The sequence below is a fragment of the Pelodiscus sinensis genome, chromosome 1, assembly GCF_049634645.1.
Source record: "Pelodiscus sinensis isolate JC-2024 chromosome 1, ASM4963464v1, whole genome shotgun sequence".
Lineage (NCBI taxonomy): Eukaryota > Metazoa > Chordata > Testudines > Trionychidae > Pelodiscus > Pelodiscus sinensis.
In genome coordinates, this window is record NC_134711.1 from 139,880,314 (window position 1) to 139,899,630 (window position 19,317).

A 19,317-nucleotide genomic window follows, 5' to 3' on the forward strand; every position below is an offset into this window, starting at 1 on the left:
TCTATCTGATTTGTACTGGGAGAGTAGATGATTTTGTGGTTAAGGCGCACAGAAACTGGGAATAAAGGAAACTGGGAATATGGATTATTCATAGATTTTAGGGCCGTTACGATCATTTAGTCTGACCTGCATAATACAAGATACAGAACTACCACCATTGATTATTCATGAAGCCAATAACCCCAGGTACAGCCTATTTTCATTAATGTTTGTGAGGCACAGTTACTATGGTGATAGTCATAATTGAAATTCCTAAATATAACTAAAATATTCTTCTGAACCTTCCCTGAATGTTTGGACTTCCAGTGTACTAAAGTGGATCTCCATATATTTTATATTGTGGTAACGTTTGGATGGGGTGAGATGAGTCTGGGAGCTGAATAGTGAACTCTGACATGGAAAACAAGGACTGGTTTATGTGTGGTAGTATGAATACTTCTGGACCTTAATGGCTCGTCTAGACTATGCTGAAGTTTCAAAAGAAGATATGTAAATTCTGTGGGAATTTGTATATATTCTTCCGATCTCACTTTTGAAAGCGGAGCTTTCTAAAGTGAAAGTAGCTGGGACGCGGTTTTTTCAGCAACCCTACCACCCTTTCCAAAAAGCTGCATAAACCTCATTTTTTGAGGAAGAGTGGCTTTTCGAAAAAGGGGGGGTGCCAAAAAAAACTGCATCCCAACTACTTTCAAAAGCTGAGCTTTCAAGAGTGAAAGTGAGATTGGAAGAAGATATGCAAATTTGGAATTTGCATATCTTCTTTCGAAACTTCAGCGTAGTCTAGACATAGCCTGTGAAAATTCTTTCATATTGTGTCCATATTGAGTAGCCCACTTTCCTTTTTACTTTATAGTTGTGTTTTTATTATTTCATTAATTGATTCCTGTTTTGTTTGCTACGGTTGCATTGTTGTACAACAAATCCACTATTTCAGTGTGTTCATTTACATTGATATCATTCTTACCTAGAATTAATTATATAAAAGTGGGTACTGTCCTTTGTGATTATCCTTTTCTTTTAAAAATTATATTAATAAAATGGCTTGAAAAATATCTTTGACACTTTCTGACATCAGCAACAAAATAGTACAAATATCTAGTTAAAACTGTTGCATGCATACACAATAAAGCACTGCTTTTCACAAAGATAATTTACATTTTATAGGTTTATTACCACACTGAGATTGAATGTTCCTGCATTTTGGATCCATTTTCCAGGGACTCTTCAATGATTGCAAAACCAGCATCACTTACATGTTGAGGTTTTCTGGGTACATCTCTGGATCCTTTTTCTCTGTCATAGAGTCTAACTGATTCTTTTCTGCTTTATGAATGTCTCTCTTGTGCTTGCCATCATGTTGATTGATTTGTTCTTCTTTACATAGTATGGAGTCTGAATTCTGTTCAATGTAGATGTTGAGATTAGTCAATTTTTCTGTCACTAGAATGGAGTTATCTAGCTGTTCTTCACTGAATGTGAAATTGATCAGTTTTTCTTCCCTTTCTTGTTGACATACTTGTATATTTGAATCTCTTGGGGTATCTGGATAGCTGATAGCTATCCTTGAGGAAGAACGAGATAATTCGTTTGTAAAACCAGTGCCTGTCCAAAAAATTGTGAGTTCCTTGCGCAAAAGAGCAATAACAAGGCTAGTGGTAAGCGTAAAGGGCACCAAGTAGAGGAGAGCTGGCTGACCCTTTTGCATTAATGCTGACACTACAAAGGTCACCAGGAGACCATAGCTATAGGCTATAGTAGAAGATGCAAAGTAGATTCTGGAGGAATGCTTCTGAACATCAAATCTGTGACAGTAGGCTATCAGGAAACCAGGAATTACAATGTCACCAAGACCAAGGATAGTAAAGGGGCTTTCATCAAAGGTTGATGCAGAGGATAATATCGGAACTTTCAACAGAAAGGGGATCTTTTCATGATTGGCAATGTCAGATGGTCCAAGAGCTGCCACTTTCATTATGCTCTCCCCAGACTTGGTTAAAAAAGGAGTGATAAATACAAAAAACACATCATAGACCAAAAGAACAGCTAGAAACAAACTGCAGTTCTTCAGTGTAGGCATGCGGACTGTTTTTAGAACATAGAGGCAGATCGAGATTCCTAGAAAGTCTTGTAGGACCCAGGCCCACTGATCCTCATTTCTGAAGATCATCCATGTGACACTGATGGAGCCAGAAAATCCTGCCAGGAAAAATGTTCTGACTTGTGGTCCATTGTGAAAATATGGGAAATGGAGTTTGTATTCTCCAAATGGTAGTTTGTTCACCCAGGGAGACAAACAACTGTAAAGCCCAAGGGATGCGTAGAGGCTGAAACATCCAATCATGATGTTCGCTAAGTGATCATAGAAGAAGTAGAGAGCAAGCAGCATGAAGGAAGATATTACTACACTTGCACAGATAAAGAGGACATCAGGGTCAATTGTTACATCATCAAAATCTTCTTCATTTTTGCATCTCCACTTCATGTATTGCTGCCTTTTCTTTTCTGTATTTCCTGCCCAGTAGCCTCCAGTGATGACAGTGCCTACTGCAAGGACAAACATGATCCCCATGTTGTATCCCAAGAGCCTGCCCAAGTATTTGAAGAATAAATAGATTATGTCCATGTCACTGAGTAGTTTTACAGGAATAATGGTCTCCTCACAGTGACCCCAGATGGCGCCCAATCCACTGCCGCCTCTGAGGGATATTGGGGCATCTCCACCAAGGATTAATTGAATGTGGGTTCCATTTATTCTCTGGAGTCTGGCATTCTCAAATAAGTTGCAATTACCCTTCCTCACTGAGGCAATTCTAGTGCTGTGGCCCCCACCATCACAGTCATCCTCACCGAAGGAGGAAGGAAGACAACACAACGTTGCATATGTTAGTTCCTGATGTGGCTGGAGCCATTTGGTTTTGCTATTCGTATCCTGCACTGATTGCATCCAGTGAGAAGGGAAGAGAAAGCAGTAATCTCCTCCCTTCTCTGGGGTGACTCTGACGACTCCAAGGTGCTGACCAAGGACATGTGGAATAAGAAGCAGGAGGAAGCAGGACACCAGCATTGTCATCTTCTTCCCTGGGTTCTGCAGGTTGCAGGTGCCTTCTCTCACCACACTCCCTGTCACCTAGGAAGCTTTTTTCCTTGTGGTGAGACATCCACTCCCCCACTTATTGCATAATAAACTTTGGCCCCATGGAGATGAGCCCCGCCCTCTGTCTGTTACATAGCAAACCCCTCCCTCCTCCCAGTGAGGGGGGGTCTCCATCCTGTTTTATGATAGGCCTTCCCATGAAGACAAGTCCTGCTATGCCTATTGTATGGCAGGTCGTATCATCTGCCTTTGGAGACAAATTTTGCTATCACCTATTGTGGATGAGAGCCACTGTCTAAAGCAGTGTTTCTCAACCAATGGTACGAGTACCCTCAGGGGTACTTGAGAGAAGCCTGGGGGGTACATCAACACAACTGAAATTTGGACAAAACTGAATTTTTGTTTTAAGTTTTACAGTGCTTTATTATTTTTGTACTTTTTACACCCAAAAATTTCATCTCCCACCTGGCTACAATTAAATTGTTGTTGCAATAGTAGAAAAAAAAGTCTGAAAAATGTAGGTAGTGGGGGTACTTACAGTTTTTTAAAAGGTTGAGAAACACTGCTCTAAAGCACTCTCATGGGATTTAGTATTAGCTCTATTCTTGATTGCATCCGGTTTGGTTGGTGAACTCTGTGTGGCTCATTAGCAGGCAGTGGTAACTCTCCTTAGTGTTGCAATGATCTAAAAATGATGAATTGGAGCTGATGTTCCAGAAAAGAACCACAAATCTGTTATTTTCTGTACTTGGGTGCTCCTAAAACCAGTGAAGGACATAGTGCAGCTCCAGAGGAGTTCACTGATGTATTCTTGCCTGTGCCCTATATATTTTTTTTTAGTTAAGAGTGAGCACACAAAAAAAGCATAAGAACTTGCAAACAGAATGCCAGTCATTTCTGGGAGATCCATAGTTCAGGAACCCCTCATTTGATTTGCATTAAACATGATAGAAAACTTCTACATTTGCGACTGAAGCACAGTCCTCCTTTTCAACTTGGTAACTCTTTATTTGCAGATTTTAGAGGGAAATGAAAAGTAGAGGGGTTATATGAGGGAACTGGGTTATAGCCTTAACTATGACGAGTCTACTGTCCTGCTCCATAATGCAGGACAAATATTGGAAAGTTGTTCCCATTGTTCCATTGTCTCATCATCACTTCTCCTGGGAAATCTTGTCTCCCAGGGTTTTAATCCTTCAGTTCATGTGAGAATTTATAACTTTCTTTTATCACTACAAGGACTATTTCTATCTAATTAAACCTGTATTTTGAGTTTTAACCTCAAAAACTTTTTGCTAGAAATGGAATACGTGAAACTTCAATCCTCTCCCTCTGCAGTTTGACAAATTCCTTCTTTGATTTTTTGGCATACGCTGCTCTGAACTGCTAGAAAATTGTTTGCGAGGTATTTCCTTTAGAAATTTCATTGAATGCAGTTTTGTAATCCCCTTTGATTATAACTGTATTTTAGGGGTGTTGCTAAGTTACATATAGATAGTCTTTCAGAATATACATTTCCAGAATTACTATTAAATGAAAAGCTTCATGTAGAATTTCCAGACTCATAAATAAGTCTGTTTTGTCTCTGGTGCAAAGAATAGTTGGGGTAATATTAGAAAGGCACAAAATGAGCTCAAACTAGCTACGTGAATAAAAGGAAACAAGAAGACTTTTTATAAATACATTAGAAGCAAGAGGAAGACCAAGGTCAGGATAGGCCCACTGGTCAGTTAGGAGGGAGAAACAGTAACAGGAAACTTGGAAACGGCAGAGATGCTTATTGACTTGTTTGTTTCGGTCTTCACCGAGAAGTCTGAAGGAATGCCTAACATAGTGAATGCTAGTGGGAAGGGAGTAGATTTAGAAGATAAAATAAAAAAAGAACAAGTTAAAAATCACCTAGAAAAGTTAGATGCCTGCAAGTCACGAGGGCCTGATGAAATGCATCCTAGAATACTCAAGGAGCTGATAGAGGAGGTATTTGAGCTATCATCTTTGGAAAATCATGGGAGACAAGAGAGATTCCAGAAGACTGGAAAAGGGCAAATATAGTGCTCATTTATAAAAAGGGAAATAAGAACAACCCAGGAAACTACAGATCAGTTATTTTACCTTCTGTGCCAGGGAAGATAATAGAGCAAGTAATTAAGGAAATCATCTGTAAACACTTGGAAGGTGGCAAGGTGATAGAGAACAGCCAGCATGGATTTGTAAAGAACAAATCATGTCAAATTAATCTGATAGCTTTCTTTGATAGGATAATGAGTCTTGTGGATAAGGGAGAAGCGGTGGATGTGGTATACCTAGACTTTAGTAAGGCATTTGATACGGTCTCGCATGATATTCATATCAATAAACTAGGCAAATACAATTTAGATGGGGCTACTATAAGGTGGGTGCATAACTGGCTGGATAATCGTACTCAGAGAGTAGTTATTAACGGTTCACAATCCTGCTGGAAAGGTATAACAAGTGGGATTAAACGGGGGTCTGTTTTGGGACCGACTCTGTTCAATATCTTCATCAACAATTTAGATATTGGCATAGAAAGTACACTTATTAAGTTTGCAAATGATACCAAGCTGGGAGGGGTTGCGACTGCTCTGGAGGATAGGGTCATAATTCAAAATGATCTGGACAAATTGGAGAAATGGTCTGAGGGAAACAGGATGAAGTTTAATAAAGACAAATGCAAAGAGCTCCACTTGGGAAGGAAAATCCGTTTCACACATACAGAATGGGAAGCAACTGTCTAGGGAGGAGTACGGAAGAAAGAGATCTAGGGATTATAGTGGACCACAAGCTGAATATGAGCCAGCAGTGTGATGCTGTTACAAAAAAAGCAAACATGATTCTGGGATGCATTAACAGGTGTGTTGTGAGGGAGACACGAGAAGTGATTCTTCCGCTCTACTCTGCGCTGGTTAGGCCTCAGTTGGAGTAATGTGTCCAGTTCTGGGCACTGCATTTCAAAAAAGATGTAGAAAAATTGGAAAGGGTCTAGAGAAGAGCAACAAGAATGATTAAAGGTCTAGAGAACATGACCTATGAAATCAGGCTGAAAGAATTTGGTTTGTTTAGTTTAGAAAAGAGAAGATTGAGGGGGGACATAATAGCTGTTTTCAGGTATTTAAAAGTGTGTCATAAGAAGAAGGGAAAAAAACTTGTTCATCTTGGCCTCTGAAGATAGAACAAGAAGCAATGGGCTTAAACTGCAGCAAGGGGGGTTTAGGTTGGACATTAGGAAAAAGTTCCTAACTGTCAGGGTAGTCAAACAGTGGAATAAATTGCCCAGGGAGATTGTGGAATCCCCATCTCTGGAGATATTTAACAGTAGGTTAGATAAATGTCTATCAGGGATGGCGCCCGCGGGGGCACTTGCATGCGCCCGCCAGGTGCTCGGGGCTGGCCTGGCCCCGGGCACATGGCGTGGCGCTTGCGGGGAGCGTCGGCCCGGGCGCGCGGCGCTTGCGAGGGGGGAGCGCCGGGCGCGCGGCGCTTGCAGGGAGGAGGGGGAAGCGCCGGCCCCGGGCGCGCGGCGCTTCCGGGGTTCTTGCAGGGGGGGGGCCCGGCCTCCCGGGCACGTGGCTATGGGGGGGGCCCCGGCCCCAGACAAGCGGCTATGGGGGGGGCCGCCCCCGGGCAAGCGGCTATGGGGGGAGCCGCCCTCAGGCGCGCAAGTGTCCCCGCCCCCTGGCGCCCGGCGGGCGAACGGCCACGCTCCCTGGCGCCCGACAACCTCAAAAGTTTGGGGACCACTGGTCTAGACAGTATTTGGTCCTGCCATGAGAGCAGGGGACTGGACTGTATGACCTCTCTAGGTCCCTTCCAGTCCTAGTATTCTATGATTCTATGATAGTTGTCCTGAGAGAGAAATGCTGCTCACACTAAGGATGTTAGCTATTGATTAATTTAATAATTGTGTAACTGCATCAAATCTTAGCAGTTACATGTTTATTTGAAAGTCTTTGGAAGGTGGGGCAGCAGCTAGTGCGCTCCTGGCCCCACTCTTGGGGAGCCCCCCGACACTCCTTGCTGCTGCCTCTGTATCAGAGGCAACAGCAACTCCTGTCTGTGGGCGGCCTGACCTCCCCGGAGATAGGGTCTGTCAGCATCCCATGAAGCAGCCTCTGTTTATGGTGAGCCTAGGCCTGCTGTGGACAGATACTGCTCCACAACAGCGGCGGAGGGGGAGGGGGAAGTTTCTTGGTGCTGGCACATATGGAGATGTATCGGCTCCTCCCTGCCCACGTCACCCTCCATGCTGCTGCCTGTCTATCAGAGGCAGCAGCGGAGGGTGGGGGTAGTAGGCAGGTCTGTGGGATCCGGTGCTTGTGTGGAGCTGGCTTAAACGCTGGCTCCCCATGGGCACCACCTCCTGTCTCTGCCCTTGCTGCCTCTGTTACAGCAAGGAGGGGAGGAGGGCATGTGTGTTGTCAATAGAATTAACCATTAAGTCCAAGCATATTGGTTAATCATGTATTCGACTACACATTCATATCCCTAGTTCACACTAACCCCCTCAACCTAGAATTTTTTTCTTTCTTTCAAGGGAGAACTTTGTGGATCATATAAACTCCAAATTTGTTCGCTAAGAGTGAATAAAGGATTCCCCAGCAGCATCAAACAAGTAAAATACTAAAAAATGCCCTGGAATAATAGAACTCTGGTACTAGTCAGTCTTTTCATATAATTTCAGGCTTGTGTCATATGTATTTTACACCATAGCATACTGCTATGTTTGAAAAACATATTATGTAAAAATAACAAAGCAAAATTTATTGTAATGGTATTTGCATAAATGTAGGAGGATAAGGGTTATATGCAACCCTAACAAAGTATTGTCATCTGCTTTTTTAATTAACATCATAAAAGGGATGATTTATTGTTTTACTTTCTCTGGACTACTTATATTAACTATGCAGAGCATAAAAGAGCCCAATTATTTATTGTATTTACCTTTGCAGGCCTCAAATATAAAATAGTTATTTTATGTGATTCTTTTCTCATTTTGATAACCATCATCAAAGTGGCATCTTTTTCTGGGTGAGACGATAATAAAATTCATGTGGATAAATCCACTCTGAAAGCTGTCATTGAGAATAAAGGAACAGGGCTGTGGAACAAGTGATAGGCTATTCAAAGATAATCAAAATAATCCTTTTCCAGAAGATTGATGTGCAGTGTCTTTTTTATTCAGGTTCGTTAACAAAGCTTATAGTGATGCATGCCACTAAACCTTTTTGTCCTAAAACTAACTTGAATATGTAAAATGCAGCCCTTCTGTCAGTGAAACAGTATGCTTCGTGAACTGTTTGCAGACAGCAGGCCTGGCTTTCTTTAGAAGGGGCTTATCTGTACCAATATTTTGCCAAAAAGCTGACATAAAGAGGAGGGAATCACATTGTGGGTATTTCATCAAATACAGGCAGTCCCCGGGTTACGTACAAGATAGGAACTGTAGGTTTGTTCTTAAGTTGAATTTGTATGTAAGTCGGAACTGGTACATATTGTAGGGGAAACTCTAGCCAAACATTTCTCCAGAGCTCAGTTTTATTCTCCCACACCTCACTTCCCTCAGTCCTTTATTCTCAAGCTGAGGTGTCTGCTGAGAAAAGCCGCTCTGCGTCTCCCTGGTCTGCTGGGGGCGGGTTCTAGCTTCGCGTCTCCCTGGTCTGCTAGGGGGAAGCAGCTAGTGCGGGGTTGCCTCACCCCGTTTGTAAGTAGGGATCCGATGTAAGTCGGATCCATGTAACCCGGGGACTGCCTGTAAAGCTTAGATTTCACAGTATTACCGAGAAATGAGCTCTATGTTCTTCAGTGGTCATGAGAGCTCTTTTACTTTCTGATGTGACATCTCTCGAGTGGCAATCTCACATTTTTTCATAAATGTCAGACCCCTGGCACACATGCACACAAACAAGTACAGATTGTAATGCCAGTCCTTATCCACTTTATATGTACTTGATTTCTCATAAATGAGAATATTGAATAAAAGTAGTGAAATTCTATTACCTCTGTGCATGATAATGGTGGAGCTGCTACAAAAATACTGTGCCAAGTTTAGGCATCCATAATTCAAGAAGCATGCTAATAAATTGGAGAGGATTCAGAGCAGTCTTGAGAAGGATTTATATATTGCAACGTCAGAAGGGACCTCTGTGATCACTTTATCTGACTTCCTGTAAACCATAGGCCATAGAATTTCCCCCAAATAATTGCCAGAGTAGATCTGTTAGAAAAACACCCAATCTTGCTTGAAAAATTGCCAGTGGTGGAAGAAATGCACCACAACCCTTGGTAAAGTGTTCCAGTGTTTAACTACCCTGGCTGTTAAAAAAGGTGTGCTTTATTTATAGGAGTGGAAAACATGCCTTATAGGAATAGAGTTCAGTAGCTCACTGTTCAGTAGCCAGGGAACAGGATGGAGCACAGAGCTTAACCCAGCTCCGCTTGGCACTGCAGCTGGGGAGCAGATTTGGGGCAGGGGGGCTCTGTCTGGCGCTCCTGCGAGGGAACGGGCATGGGGGCTGACCCTGATCTACCCAGCGGTCTAGCCAAGGAGTGGGGCCTGTATGCTGGGGCTTAACTCTTGTTCACATCATTATCCCATGCTCAAAGTTGCACCTCTGCCCCCCAAGCGGACCCTTCTGGCTACACCACTTAAACAAGGGATTGTTTCAGAACCTAAAAGTATCTGGAACAGGGTAGCACTTTGGCAGTGTCTTCTGTTTCCTTTGTCACATCTCATACAAGAGCTGCCAAAGTGATGGTGAAATTCTGTTGCACTTTCTTGCTATGAGTTGCATCTGGCATTAACTTGTCATTTTATGGGGATGTTTGCCATGAGTACAGCGGAATAGTCAGTGGTCCGTCTACCACATTGTTTTGTTTTATTGTGGGGATTTGGCAGGAGCTGGGGGCACATGACTAGGAGGAGTAGGAAGTGGGGGGACAGGAAGCTACAGAGGGGTAGGAAATGATGTTTGGTAGGCAGGCCTGGGATTATGTTTGAGAAAATCTGTTTTACTAGCCTCAAGAGGTAGAATCAGCGGGGAGGAAGGAGCAAGTGGCTGCTTTCTGACCCCGTGCAGATGACTGTGATATTTCCAAAGAGAGCATTTGGAACTGGCGACACAGACACTTTGACCTCTGTGGGAAAAGAAGTGTGTGGGCTGGCCGGAGTTGTCAGTTCACAGATTCTGAGCAATTCCTCATGTGTTGTGGCTATGAAAACAGGCAATTGCCATCCTAGAATGTAATAGGCAGGACATTTCCTCTATAGCAAGAGAAGCATTAATCAAATGTATTGTACAAGGCGCCAGGTGAGACCTTATTTGGAGGTCTTGCAAGTCTGGGCACTCATGTTCAAGAAAGGGGAATTCAACCTGGAGCAAGTACAGAGAAGAGATACTACCATGGTCAGAGGAATGGAGGGGCTATCTTCTGTGAGGAGACTTGAGGAGCTTGCGGTGTTTAGTGTGTCAGAAGAAAGGTCGAGCGGGAATTGTGACACAGTGCAAAGGCAACTTGGTATCTAGCAATGAGTTTCTACTGACCTGCCCAGCCCAGTGTACCCCAACTTATGTTATCATAATCTGTCTCTAAAAGGTGTCATATAATATGTCATTGGAAAGCTTGTGACTGATTATTAGTATCATTATGTAATATAGATGCAAGCAACTGATGCAAAATTATGGACATATACTGAAATTATAATTCTTAAAATGAGTTTTCCAGCGAAACAGGAGTTACCTCACCCTAAATAAAGGAATACAATTTCTCCATCTACAGATTTGAAAAACAATGAGAATTCATTTACATTAGGGCTGTCAAATGATTACAGAAATTAATTGCTATTTATCATGAGAGAAAAATATAGTCACAAGTAATTGCAGCTTTAATCCCACTTATATAATAGAATATAATTTATTTAAGTGTGTTTGGTTGTTTTCTTAGATTTTGAAGCATATTGATTCCAACTGCAATATTGAATACAAAGTGTACAGTGCTCACTTAATAATTTTGATTACAGATGTTTGCACTGTAAAAAAGATAAAAAGAAATAGTATTTTTAACTCGCCTCATACGAATTCTGTAGTGCAATCTCCTTATTATGAAAGTGCAATTTATAAATATATCTTTTTTACATAACTGTATTAAAAAATAAAACAATGCTCTGCATATAGTGGTCCTATCAACTAATTGTATAGTTGATACAGTTATCTAGGTAATTGCAATTTAACATCCCTACCTACAAGTCCAGTCCTACTTCTTGTTCAGATAAATGCTCAAACCAGTTCATTTACATTTATGGGAGATAATGCTATCCACTTCTTATTTACATTGTCACCAGAAAGTGAGAACAGGCATTAAACTGGCATTTTGGTAGCTGGCATTGCAAGGTATTTATGTGCCAGATATGCTAAACATTTGTATGCCCCTTCATCCTTTGACTATCCTTCCACAGGATATTTACATGCTGATGGTGGGTTCTGATCAATAGTGATCCAGAGGGGACCAACACATGTTCACTCTTATTACCTGAGTCACATGCCACCAAAAGAACGCTGATCTTTCTTTTTTGTTTTTTTTGGGGGGGTTCTGTAGATTTCACATTGCAGTGTTGCTCTCTTAAGATATCTGGCAGTATGTTCCACACCTAGTTCCATTTAGTTTTTTTAAGCACTTCAGATTCTTAAATTTTGGATTGAATGCTGAACTTATCTTTAGAAATCTCTGATTACTACCGTTTTTGTGTTTGGTCAAATGCACATGCAGGAGAGGGGAGAGGTAGCAGCGCGGGGGGGGAGGGGTAGTTGCCAGGGGAGCTTTTAAACCAGTTCCCCAAGTGTACCAGCTTCCCCCACCGCAGTGTGCTGCTGCCTCTGATACAGAGACACCAGGGGTGGATATGTGCAGGCAGTTGCATGGAGCCACTACGTTCTTAAAAGCTGGTTGCCCCCCGTTCTCCCATTGTACTAACTTCTGCCTGTCCTCCTTCACTGCTGCCTTGTGCATTTTTTAGGGACTAATAGCCTCACAAAGTATCTGCAATGACACACCAAACAACATGTTCAAAACAGATTAGGCTTTATTAAGTCAACTGGAATGCAGCTGTGGAAGTCCTTAGGTTAGCATAGACAAACTAAGGTTAAAGCATAGTCCATTCTAATCAAGCCATAATTCATCAGTCAAGCTGTAGTGAATTCCATTTTCAGGCTCGCTCTCTCTCTGACTTCTTTCCCTCATCAGTGCCCAGGTGAGAGAGCCCACAGTTGGCTTCTTGAGCCAATGCTTATTCCTCCCACCTCAACTCTGTCAGATCTTTGTTCTTGAATGAAGGGTCTCTGCTCAGCTTCCCTGCTGTTGAGTGTCAATTCGAGTTGTTAGAGCTTTCCTTGTTTTTCTTGGACCCTTATTGATTTGAGTTGATTTCAGCCATTTCCTTACTCACTCTATTGATTCCACCCAGACAGGGAGGTGATACATACACCTATGTTTCTTAGTCAGCCATGAGATCAAATTTAATTTAATTTTTTCCCCACTGGGTAACATTGCAAAGTTTAGGGGAAACTAAGGCACAGATTGGACTCCTGCTAATATTAAAGAAAATTCCTAAGTTATCACAAGCATGCAAGTATGCATTATTTCTGTACAGAACTGTGTAGGATTTGTCAGCATCAGCGCCTTTTATTACAAAGGATATTGTCAGCAGTGAGTAGGAATATGAGAGGATTCTAATGCTTTAGTCATAGTTAAGCAAAGCGTAGGTTCAGATAATATCCTATCAATAAGTATAAGGAATTTGTAAAAGCCTGTGAAGTGGTTTTAAGATTGTACTCTTTCTGGGGAATTGGTTACTCTTTCTGGGGAATTGTGTGAGTTATGCAGGGATCTGTAAGCTACTAAATCCTGTAATGTCCTGGGCAAAGGTAAGTGTGTGCATTTTGAGGCACCATTGAAAAAGCAGAGAGAAAGTTGTATAAGAAGCCTCCCCCCCCCCCATTAATAGTGTTAGATGGGCAATAAAACAGCAGTGGTTCACCAAGGTTAGCCCCTGGCAGGCCTCCACTATATTTAGCTCAGAGGTTACAGAACCCTGCAAAAGTGAGCCACCAAAAATTGAGATGCTAGAATGCTGCATAAAGATGCAGCTTAAGTACTGTTGACTCTTGATAGGTGGGTTTTGTTAGGTCCAGCCATAGAGGAAATTTGGAGCATTCTTTCTGAGGCAGAGGGATCTAATATAGAGACTGGGAAGAATGAGTTGGTCAGGGAAATCCTAAAAATACTCAGAGTTAGTGGGAAATTTTAGACTGAGACTTAGATTTTGTTGTTTAGGCTATCAGTGAACCCAAATCCCAAGACCAGCTAAGTTTGGACTATATGAAGTGTGTGATGGGTTCAGTCATAGAGATCCCCTTTGTGACTATCACTTGATGTGCTGAAATACCACTGAGCCTTCCTGCCTTCCTTGGCACCTTGTTTACTCTGTGTGGCTGACCAGGCCCTCCAGTTTCCTGAAGCACTGACACAAAGATGGGGTCACAACCCTGTGCAGAGTGATACAGACAGTGAGATCCACTCAATTTAGGGAAATCTCAGTTAAAGGGACTTACCGCAGCACCCAGGTGCACAACCCCAGCAGGACTGGAAACACCCCGCCCCCCCCCCCCCCGGCCAATAATTACTTACAGTGGGGTTATTAATAAACAAAAGGGATTTTATAAGTATAAAAAGTGGTATTTAAGTGATTATAAGTAACTGCACACAGAAGAAATTTAAGGTACTAAGCAAAGTAAAACAAAACATGCCAGCTAAACCTAAGAAACTGGTTATATGAAATATCTCAGCTTCTTTCACAGACTAGACAATCTTCTACTGTTCAAACTTAGATATTTCTAGCAGGCATCTTGGGTGGTACTCAAGGGTATCCTGACATCCGGCAGTAGCCCCTATTGTTTGGCATCCCACCTTTATATAGATTTTGCCTAAAACGGGAATCTATATTGGTGTTCAGTTTAAACTTTTTCACATTTTCAGTAGGATTGTAAAATTTCAACAAGTTACCCAATGAGCATTAGGCATGCTTGTTAACCGGTTAACCAGAGGGCCTGGCAGGAGGGAGCAACACCCCTGCCCATGCAGCCTGGCTGGCTGGACCTTGGTCATGGGACGCTTGCAAGGCTGGAGCAGTTCCCAGCACACGAGGCTGGAGCACCCCTCACTGACTGCGGCAGGTCCTGGACTGGAGCAGCCTCTGCAGCTCACAGCTGTGTCGCGGCTGGGGCCAGGAATGGAGCAGCCTGTGCCGGGGTTGGGGCTGAAGCCGAAGCAGCCCCCCAGCCCCCTGTGTGAGGTGGTTAACTGGTTAAACAAATGGTTTAACTGTTCAACCAATTTAGGCAGTATTTACATTCCTAATTTTCAGTGGAAAAGTACAAAGTCCAAGATGGGTCCCAGCAACTGATGGCCTAAACACACGTCAATGTGGGGATTCTCAACCCCTCCTATGGACTGGTCCATGGAAGAAACAAGCCCATTTACAGATTATTGGCCTTATCAATAAACAATTAAGTTTCTGAACTACCCTTAGTATGGCCCTCACTTAACCTCTTTTACTGGTGTAGACATGCTAACTTTTCATGTTTCTAACTGTTAATACAGGAACACACACACAGAATATACACATTCAGCAGATTATACATTTTCAGATGATAACCTCACAAGAAGTTTTTGCATAAAGCATGTTCCATTTATGCATCTTCATAAACACATTTCCATAACAAATATGGATAGTGTGTGTATCTACCCTACTCAGAGAAGGGTGGGAACTCCCGCTCACACACGTAATGGCACAGATAGGCAGTTTTTTAAAATTTCTTATGCTACTTACTAAAGTATTTACATTAACACCATATAGCTTTGGGTCCAAAAAATAATTTTTCAAGGTTATTTTTGAAAGGTTTTTTTGAATACCTAATTTGAATTAATTGAGACAAAGTGGATAATATCTTTTATTTCACTAAGTTTTGTTGGTGAAAGACACAAGCTTTTGAACCTACACATAGCTCTTCTTCAGGTCTGGGAAAGGTACTCGGAGTGTTGCAGCCAAATAGAAGGTAAAACAGATTGTTAGACAAAAAGAATTCATATATGTTGGAAGAAACAATTCAATGTGAAATTAAAGATCTCTGCTACATTCTTGGCATTTTTCACAGACCTGAAAAAAAGAACTCTGTGTAAGCTTGAACTCTTCTGCTTTTCACCAACTGAAGTTTGTCCAATAAAAACTATTACCTCATCCACCCTGTGTGTCTAATATCCTAGGATCAAAAAATAGTATTTTTTTCAGATTCTTCAGTGTGTATCGAAGAAGCTGCTTTGCTGAGCATGAAATCACAAAATTGCTTTGAATTTCATGTTCAAATCTTACTGAATTGTGGAAAGTGAACCAATAAGGTCTAAATCAGGGGTGGGGAACCTTTTTTGGTCAGGGTGCTTGCTGATCTACAGAAAAATCACTCGGGCCACACACAAGTGAGAAGAAAATAAAATCCTCAATGATGTGGCCCCTGACTGAGAAGCAAAAAAACCCACTCTCCACATTCCCCTCGCACACCAGAGCGGGGGGGGGGGGGGGGCTAGACCCATGGTGGGGCAGCAAGAAGCTGGAGTGCCAGTACGGGCTCCCTAATACTGGGGGAAAGCCCCGAGCCTCAGGGGGCCAGATCCAAGCAAGCCAGGGGCTGCATCTGGCCCCTGACCTGAGGTTCTTCACTCCTGGTCTGAATTAATACATGGAATGGTTCTCACATTACAATAGGCAATTTCCCATTCAGGTACTCTCACCTTCTCTGGCAGACTACATGTTTTGTTAGTCTGTAACTGGAAAAACTTAAAAAAGAACAAATAGTCTTGCAGCACTTTAAAGGCTAATTCGGTTACCCCTTTGAAGCTTCTCTCCGCTGTTGGAGATGAGTCACATCCATTCTCTTAGCACTGACGTCATACTCCCATCTCTGTTCTTTCCCTCTCTCTCTCTCTCGCTCTCATCTGAAAAAGTGAGTTGTAGCTCACAAAAGCTTATGCTCTAATACGCTAATAAATTATTTAGTCTTTAAAGTGCCACTGGACTCCTGTTGTTTCTAGTAAAAATTAAATCATAAATGTTAAAATAAACAGAAAAAAAATCTTTGTTTTTGATAATCTAAAGAATTTAGAGTGGCAATCTCTCTTTAATTTATAGTAAGCTAAAGAAAAGCAGGTTTTTTGAAAATTCATTCTTCTGTCTACTGTCACAGGTGTTCAAGATCAAAGCAGTGCAGCTGGCAGGAAAGCTTCTTCCGGCCTTTAACACACCCACAGGCATTCCCTGGGCAATGGTGAATCTGAAAAGGTAACAGATTTTCTTTTGTCACAGTTTTAAACCAAAACTTGTAATGGCAGATATCTGTCCTTTCTAGGTAGAGGAAATATGGAAGATACAGCCAAAATGACATTCCAGTTGACAGTTAATGTACTAGGCATCTGAGGACTCTTCCTGATATACATTACCATTAACTCTAGCAGTTAGTGACTGCTCTGACTTTACATATGAAGGTTCAGATCACTATAGCTCCATGTCCATTATATAGGCTCTGTGTTTGGCCCATAACCTATAGTCAGAATAGGCTCCTGAGAATTATATGCTGCGACCTTCCGTCACAGTAAGTCGCAAACAGTACAGACAATATAGTTAAACTCCATGAGTGTGGACCTTCTGTTGGCCGCACCTTCCTTAGCAGAGGTTCAAAATACTTGTAAAGATGAAGGGATTGATTATCCACTCAATCATACTAGTTTCACACTGATGCAATTCTATTGATTTGGCATTACTCCTGATTTGCATTGGTGTAATTGGAAGAAGATGGTTACATGTAATGTATATTATTCTTCTTTGGCTTACAGTCATATCACATTTATATTTTTCAGTTACATTTTTAATTAATTTAGTATGTACTTTATTAGTTGCTTGTGTAGCACTCTGCGTTTCACAATCATGATTCCAGTTCAGTATAGTCTGCAAAAAATCTAAATTCTAAGCCTTTTCATTGATATTTTCCAAGGCAATGACCACATTGAGAGGGAGTTAAGTTTGAGAGCACATGTAACTAATATAGGATAAAATAATATTACAGACATATTTGTAATTATTCCAAAGCAAAGCAGTATAAATCCAGAAAATTCAGGGTTAAGATTAAACTACATTGAAATCCAAATATGTTAAGGTATGAATATGAACAATTGTTATTTACAATGAAATCCAAATAACTGTAATTCTACTCATCATGATACTACACAATGATCATATGATGATAGCATTATAATATTTATGGTTTAATATTTAATATTTAATCAGACTCTATCAAACTGATTTTGAAAGACACATTAGATTTTGTTCGTTTTTGCTTTCCTCCTTTATTTCTTCAGGTCAAAGTGAAGGTTGTTAGGATGTCTAACTGTGCATTTTCATATCTTGCCATTTTAAAATGTCTTTTAACTTGTTAATGCTGAATTTCCAAAATTTATCATGTTTGGGGCTGAATTTCCAAAATTTACAACATGTTTTACCCTAAATTACTGTCAAGCATTGTGAACTTTAAGTCCATCTTCATATCAGTTGTTGTCTGGGAATTTCCACTGGAGTGTCTGAGTGTTTTTGGAAATTATTAAACATTTCACATATGAACACTAAACAAAAAATTCAAAGATAGTGGCACTCTGAGCGTCCTCTAATGATTTGTAGGTATGTTGTATCAACTAGAAATAATTGAAAATATGTAATTGTGAGTGTCTGATCACTGGTATGCTTTGGCAACAAACATCAATCAGATCATACTGAACATTTCAGCTAGTTTTACACCTGTTATGCAGTGAAACATCAGTGTACGTCAATAGGAGACCCCTCTGGGTGTGGGTGATGAGACCACTCCAGGGATCTAGAGGAGAGCCAAACGATTGAACGCACAACGAGAGTAGTATCCTTATATTAGTTTTATTCCATATATATATCAACAGACAAAGTCTTAAGATTGCTTATGTAATTGTGATATATTCTATTCCCCTTTTCAAGCATACTCACGCAAGCGTACTTAGCAGGTGGCCAACCCTGATAGTAGTGGAAGAGGCTGGAGATTTGGCCGGTGCATGTACTGCCTCAGCTTCTCTGTTGATTCGTCTACACTGATGCCCTGGCACAAAGTTCTAATAAGTAGTTCTTTTGATGATTCACTGTGAGACTGCGGTGTAAAACTTTCCTCTGAAACTGCTACATAAGATTTTCCTCTGGGTATCACACACAAACAGTCATTCTCCTTAGTCTTGCTTTTTTCATGTTGTTTCTCCCATAGTCACTTTGCGCAATCAGGTCTCCTGATGTTTTGCCTCTTTGCCTTCGGCCTCTTTTGTCCACTCCACAATCATACCACATCCGCACTTTATTCGTCTTCATTCTTACCCTGTTAATTCATTATAATCAATACATAAATCAGTACAATCTGAGTGAATCATATCAACACCTCATATTTCTACTTCCTTGTGTCCTCTCAGCTAAGTACATCCGGTGCAGATGATGTTAGTTTGAAAAGAAATAACTTAAGATTAATAGTTATTTTAGCTGTTATTTTCATAACTAAAAAATTGTCATTAGAGGCTCAAGAGTTAAAATCTCCTTAACAGAAACATTTGATGAGTCAGATTTCAAAATGGCTACCATTTCCCAGGTTACATTCCATTAAGATGCCTTCTAGCAAAATATTGGCTCCCATTATTTCTTGTGGGAGTGAAACTGAGCTGTCCTTACAGAAGAAAGTGTCTTCCTGTGCTACGAGGAAATGGAGGAATGGATTATGAGAAGCTAGTGAATGAAGAAAGTGGCTATTTTGGCTAAGCACAGCATGTGTTGCAAAGCGACTGCATTGAAAACAGTAGGAGACAGCAGCTATTCTGAGAGAGGGCAGGTCACAGTGGAATTTTCTGAAGTATAAAGAGAAAATAATGAAAATAATGGCAAAAAATGATCAACCAAACCATCTCCCATCCCCCCTCCCCCCAACCACCACCAAAAACATCGCTTTCAAATACAGCCAGCCACAACATTTTAGTTAATTTTAACTATTTTAGACTTGAAAAGGTTTGAATTTTTCCATGATTGCTAGCTCAACCAGAAGTAATGGGTT

The 19,317-nt window shown here is 41.3% G+C and overlaps 1 protein-coding gene and 1 pseudogene across 2 annotated transcripts in view; one reads left to right on the forward strand and one right to left on the reverse strand.

Moving 5' to 3' along the window:
• Positions 1 to 19,317, forward strand: part of MAN1A2 (mannosidase alpha class 1A member 2) — a 229,958-nt gene that overhangs the window by 136,363 nt on the left and 74,278 nt on the right. For both annotated transcript variants that reach the window (XM_006135741.4, XM_075904629.1), the window contains exon 6: positions 16,402 to 16,496. In XM_006135741.4, the coding sequence (XP_006135803.2) occupies positions 16,402 to 16,496 (95 nt within the window). The remainder of the gene's footprint in view (positions 1 to 16,401; positions 16,497 to 19,317) is intronic.
• LOC102454189 (signal peptide peptidase-like 2B pseudogene) lies at positions 1,148 to 3,070 on the reverse strand (annotated as a pseudogene).